Source organism: Schistocerca gregaria, chromosome 1, assembly GCF_023897955.1.
Source record: "Schistocerca gregaria isolate iqSchGreg1 chromosome 1, iqSchGreg1.2, whole genome shotgun sequence".
NCBI classification, from domain to species: Eukaryota; Metazoa; Arthropoda; class Insecta; order Orthoptera; family Acrididae; genus Schistocerca; species Schistocerca gregaria.
Window position 1 is genome coordinate 141,766,846 of NC_064920.1, and position 6,799 is coordinate 141,773,644.

General features: G+C 37.0%; 1 protein-coding gene across 1 annotated transcript in view; it reads left to right on the forward strand.

The window, feature by feature from the left end:
• LOC126334901 (transcription elongation regulator 1) overlaps nucleotides 1-3,409 on the forward strand; it is a 236,362-nt gene extending 232,953 nt beyond the window's left edge. Inside the window, exon 20 of the mRNA XM_049997613.1 lies at nucleotides 1,862-3,409. Within this exon, the coding sequence (XP_049853570.1) occupies nucleotides 1,862-2,086 (225 nt within the window). The 3' untranslated portion in view covers nucleotides 2,087-3,409. The remainder of the gene's footprint in view (nucleotides 1-1,861) is intronic.
• Nucleotides 3,410-6,799: the final 3,390 nt, after the last annotated feature.

The following is a 6,799-nucleotide window of genomic DNA, read 5'->3' on the forward strand; positions in this document are numbered from 1 at the left end:
ATTGGCAGGGTGATTGGGGGGGGGGGGGGGTGTCCAAGTATGTGTTCAGAGTGACCAACATTTCCAAAAAACATTTTGCAAACAATATAATGAAATTAAAATTTGCCTATGTTGCTGCTGTGACTTACGTTGTTTTCTTGTAGTCACAATATACCCAATTTTTGGGAGGGCTAGCTAGCATGGCATTATATGCAAGTATTTCATGTGTACAAAAGGTTCTGGACATGTCTCGGATGAACACTCACCTTCATGGAAAATGTACTGGGCTCTACTACTTAAAAACTCTTAGAGAACTACTCACATATCTGGAAACTTATACCTTAAGCTGGTGTCTTGCTGTTTTGAAGGTTGATAACTTTGAACTTGTCACCAGTTAGATTACAGTTGTTTTGAGATGCTTCTTCACCTGAGTTGGACCTGGCAGTCCAGCAATAAAGCATGTACGTGGAAACCAAAAGGTCATGAGATGAAATCCCGCTTGGACAACAAGTGTTACAGTCTGCCTTTTAATCTAACCTTCAGCTGTTAGCGATGTGGAGATTCCTCAGAAACATGTGGTTCAGATTCCACATTAAATTGTAGGTCCCCTGTCTCCTTCTGGATAACAGGTGTAAGTGAGGGACACCCTAGTCATCAAAGTGGCAGCCAATGGAAAGACATGCACCAGGTCATTGAGCCACACACACTATTATTGTTGTCACCTGTACGCATAGTGTCTCATAGGTACGTTCCACCACTAATTTGTCTATATTCTGGCTTTTCACTGGAATCCCAAATGGTCTTGGATTATTGCATCAGATATTGTCCAGCCTCATCAGATTTTTCAATCAGCTTCTGTTTATCAATGATATCATATCCACGATCTTTTAGTGATTTGTTTAGAGCACAGATATCACTTTCATTCAACTCTAGCATTTCCTGTCGCTAACCCCCCCCCCCCCCCCCCCCCAATCAGTGCTGCAGTGACAAATCATTGATGGTCTGGGCAATGAGACCTTGAGTGTTCTGTGCATACAACATGATACACCTACATCAGCTTTGGTGAGCTCTGCAAAGTCAGTGATGCTGGGCAGTGCAATCGCAGCTCTAATACTGGATGTTGCAGCATGGTTTAGATGATTTTCCATTTTAAATGTGCTTCCATGTTATGTATTCACCAAATGAATGCTAACAGCATACAATTTCTGCAGCTGGACCAGTTGTCTGGCATACTGGTAATTATGTACACAAAGCTTCTTCGTGATCAGCGTGTCCTTTTAGTGGAAACCCTATCAAAATTCTTGTTGTAGTTCCAGATAGTAGCCCTCACATACTGACAGAAAATTTTGGAGATGTACTTAAGTTTATAATATGTATCGGTCTGTCAAATTTGTAATATGTATAGATTTGTCATATTCGCAGAACTGTTAGTGGATAACATGTTGGATTATAAGGTTGTCACTTCCCACTTTAAAGTTTTGTATAATATGCTATCCCTGGAACTGATTTTCTGAATTTAGGTTGGAAGACATATTGGAGCAAGGTTAGCTCATGCCACATCTTACTCTGCCTATCCCCCTCCTCCTCCTCCTCCTCTCCCTTCTTGGATGTGATGTAATGATTACTGTTCTGATACTGCCCATACCAAAATTACAGTGTAATAATAGTTTGACTCACTGAATTGGCGCAGCGTAAAATCCCAAACTTTCATTCACAGGAACAGTAATGTTTTTGCCCCACCTGTGAAACTAAATCAGAAAAACGGTGAGAGCTGTGCAGATTTCTTCCCAATCTTAAGCAGAATTGAAAGAATTTTATTGGTTAAATAATGACAGTTGCTTGAACAGGAAAGATAAACTGGGAACATGTTACTTTGTTGCAGGAGACAAAATTGATAAACCACAAGTCACTGAAATTGGTACAAGATAATGAAGCTCATATACGGGAAATGGAGGAAATATTAAAAAAGGACAAGAGGTACCTGGTACTTGACTATATGCCTGAGGAGCGCACAAAGTTGATTGTTGCTTACCTGGAGGATTTGGAGAAACGAGGACCACCTCCACCACCTACTGCTTCTGAACCTACGCGCCGACCCACAAAATAAATGTATTGTTTTCATTATAAAACTCCTTTTTATTCACCTAGTGACTGTTTCTAAGTGCAAGAAAATCATCTGGTGCCTCGTTTAGCATCAGGTAATGGATTAAAATTTTCACTGTGTTTGAACTTTGTTTGTGCAAGTCAGGTAGGCATTTGTACTGGAGAAAAGTTGACATTATTGAACTGTATGTGACGCATGGAAATCCGGACTCAAACTGGGGGTTGGAATAATATTTTTTTTTGGTCTTTTAAGGTCTCATATCTTGCATTGTACAGTCATACTTTAGTGTCAGGATCTCATATAATTTGTACTGAAAATGGATCTATGCTGATTAGATGAAAAGCAGTTCTCTTTAGTAATGTGTCTGTACTGAGTTAGCTATTGGTCGCATGACAGTTTTCTTTCCATTAAGTGGTTTTCTATGCCATGAGAGACTTCAACATATTAACCAAACGTGCTTATACAGCTTCGCATGTGTTTATAATAAAGTCTTTAAAATAGTTAAAGCATTCAGATCAATGTGATTTCTTGTTGAGTAAGTCCTTAATTTTATCCCCAACTAGTCCAGAAGACATACTTATAGTTTTCAATGATTGTGTTTTAAAGTATGCTTATGCTATGTGTATTTATTCCTAGCCATAATTTCTGAAAAACTGCTGTGGTCTTTTGTCTCTCTAGAACTGTTACATATTTCAAGTCATCAAGCAAGTGAAATGCAGACTGAGATATTCCTCTATTGGAATAATCTATTTTACAAGACAAAAACAATATTGTGCATTGCATTATGTTAATGTTGACATTGTTGGGCTATCCCCTGAAATGTCATCCTGTCACGTACAGAGTTCTTACTCAGATGTCAGTTTTTCACTTGTTGGATGAAAGTATATTATTATTTTCAAGTGAATACTGTGTTCTTCCTTCTCATTCACCCCCACCCACTCCACCACACTCCACCCCCATCCAAATTTCTTACACATAACTCCTCTATTCTTTTTACACGAAAAATTTTTATCTGCTGAAATGATGGTTTTAATTGTAGTGTATGTGCAATACATTATTTCTTCATCCAGCCAAGGCTAACACATTAGTAATGAGCTGATGGGACCACAAAATATAATGAATATAATACGTAGATCAACCTTACTGCAGCTTGTAAATAAGGCATTTATATTGCTTAAAATATTTGTCACTGAATGTTCATAATTTAATTCATATTGAATGTCATTTTTTTCTATTTTAAAATGTTGACATGTGATTAATTATTTGTATATTTACAAAATCTGTGTAATCTTGCACTTCTCATGAATAAAAATTTCATGTAGTGACTGTACGTGTTTTAATTTAATACACTACATATTATTTTCACATTTGTTGATGTAATTTGCTAGGGCAGTGGAAAAGACAGAAAATTTCTTGATAAAATTCAACAAATAAGATTATGCTGCCCTGAATGTTAAGGTAGTGGCTTTGCCTGTGAGAAGAATGTAGCTCAAATGCTCATCCAGCCATCCATATTTAGGTTTTCCATTGCTTCTATAAATCAAAAATGTGGGGACAATTCATTTAAAAAGGGTGCAGCCACTTCCCTTTTCCACCCACCTAAGTTTGTGCTTGATCTGCAATAACCTCATTGTTAATAGGACATTAAATCGTAACCGTCGTTTTTTCTTCCTTTTTTGTGCACTTACATTCAATGCATAGGATATTTTAACAACCAGTTAAACTTCCGCAACCTATATCCTTCTGAATCTGCTTAGTGTATTCATCTCTTGGTCTCCCTCTACAATTTTTACCCTCCACACTGCCCTCCAAAACTAAATTGGCGATCCCTTGATGCCTCAGAATGTGTCCTACCAACCGATCCCTTCTTCTAGTCAAGTTGTGCCACAAATTCCTCGTATCTCCAGTTCTATTCATTACCTCCACATTAGTTATGTGTTCTACCCATCTAATCGTCAGCATTCTCTTGTTGCACCACATGTCGAAAGATTCTCTTCTTTATTGTCCATGTTTCACTTCCATACATGGCTACACGCCATATATGTACTTTAAGAAGAGACTTCCTGCCACTTAAATGTATACTCAGTGTTAACAAATTTGTCTTCTTCAGAAATGCTTTCTTTGCCGTTGCGTGTCTACATTCTATGTCCTCTCTACTTTGACAGTCATCAGTTATTTTGCTCCCCAAGTAGCAAAACTCCTTTACTACTTTAAGTGTCTTATTTCCTAATCTAATTCTGCGAGCAACATCTGTTTTAATTCGACTACGTTCCATTATCCTCACTTTGATTTTGTTAATGTTCATGTTACATCCTCCTTTCGAGACATTGTCCATTCCGTTCAACTGCACTTGCAGGTCCTTTGCTGTCTGACAAAATTACAATGTTATTGAGAAACCTCATAGATTTTATTTTTTCTCTGTGGATTTTAATTCCTACTCCAAATTTTTCTTTTGTTTCCTTTATTGCCTGCTCAATATACAGATTGAATAAGATTAGCAGTAGGCTGCAACACTGTCTTACTCCCTTCTCAACCACTGCTTCCCATTCATGACCCTTGGCTCTTGTTAATTGCCATCTGGTGTCTCTACAAATTGTAAATAGTCTTTCGTTTCCTGCATTTTATCTCTGAATATGAAAGAGAGAATTCCAGTTAACATTGTCAAAAGCTTTCTCTAAGACTATAAATGCTAGAAATGTAGTTTTGCTTTTCCTTAAACTAAGTTCTAAGATAAGCCATAGGGTCAGTATTGCTGCAAGTGTTCCAAAATTTCTATGGAATCCAAACTGATCTTCCCCGAGATTGACTTCTACCAGTTTTTTCATTCGTCTGTAAAGCATTCATATTAGTATTTTGCAGCCATGTTTTATTAAACTGATAGTTCGATAATTTTCTCATCTGTCAACACCTGCTGTCTTTGGGATTGGAATTATTATATTCTTCTTAAAGTTTGAGGGTATTTCACCTGTCTCGTACATCTTGCTCGCCAGACTGTAGGGTTTCATCATGGCTGGCTGTCTCAAAGCTGTCAATAGTTCTAATGCAATTTTGTGTACTCCCGGGGCCTTGTTTCACTTTAGGTTTTTCAGTCAAATTCTTCACGCAATATCATATCTTCCATTTCATGTACGTCTTCTTTAATATTGTCCTCAAGTACATCACATATAGACCTTCTATATACTCCTTCCACCTTTCTGCACTACCTTCTTTCCTTAGTACTGGTTTTTCATCTGACCTCTTGATATTCACACAAGTCGTTCTCTTTTTTCCAAAGGCCTCTTTAATTGTCCTGTAGGCAGTATCTATCTTACCCCCTAGTGATATATATGCCTTTACATCCTTACCACTTTTGAATTGAAAGTAATGTAACTGAAATACATAATTGCAAGACAACTGATAATTACATGTGCTGTGTCCTACCCATTTGTTACACATCTGACACTGCCGTGCTGCAATGACTTGCATTGCAGCCTATAATGCGATATCACGCTCCCCCCCCCCCCCTCCCACCCCTCCCCACCCCACCTTCCTCCTCCTCTTTCAGATTTTAGGCATGATGGAGTTCTTGAATAGAGTACATACTGACAATGTGACTCCTATGTTACATTTTCTACATGTTAATTGCATATATCACTAATTAGTTGCTTAGACATTTCTGTTAAGAAACAGAAGTAATGGAGTAAATAAAGAGAATAAACATAAGTTAATTATTTCGCTGTTAATTATGCATTAAAGAAAGTGTTCAGAAGTGCCCAGATACTGTTGTAAAATTGATTGTATCACCAGGCAAATTTGTGTTGTTTGAAAATAGCAAACAAATTATGTAATAATCACTAGAGGGGTTAAAGTAGCTTTTATATATAGAAGGGAATTTTATGTATTAACTAGGACAAAGGACTAGCTTTTGGTTGTTAAATGCTGTATAAATGACTTCAGTACAGTAAGAAAAGTTGGAAAAAATCTGAATTATGCATATTACATCAGAAATGAAATTCTGTGCATGTAGAATATTGTGTTGGATACATAACAGCCACCTAAAGGACAATTGTTGTGTTATTAATTATCTGCAATAAGATATCTGATATTGTTTTGCCGCTGGAGAACAAAACAATGTACCATGAAACTATGGCCAATACCATAGTAGCGCCTACATATTGGTTGCATGTGAGTAGCCTAACACATTACCATGATTCATACATGGAAAGAAGGTATGGGATATCGCTTTTTAGCGTGTGACTTGCTTCCAGTCGTCAATGTTCCATTTAAAGTTTAACTGTCTCTATCACCCAATAGACATACATATTTTTAAGTAACTCAAAATACTGATATGTTGCTCATTATGCTAATTTTGTAATGCTTCTTGTCTAATTAATTCTGTGGTTCTTTGTGACAGTCATTATTAAAATTTGGCAATACTGACTTCAGATGATGAGTTTCGCCCTTGTGTTTGTTGCTAACATCCTGCCAGCACGTAGGTAATTTTTAGTGCACACGCTATTGAAATGTATTCGACAATTGACTCCATTAATAGTTTTTGATGTCTCATATTTCATCCAACTTGCATATAGTCAGTTGTACAACAGACAGATAATAAAACATCTAGAGCACTGAAAAAGTGCTTTCATCTCTGTGATATAAGTAATAATTGATGCATGGAAGTGATCCTAGTTGGTTAATGAAGGCAGATCATAAATAATGAAACTTTCATTATTCCCA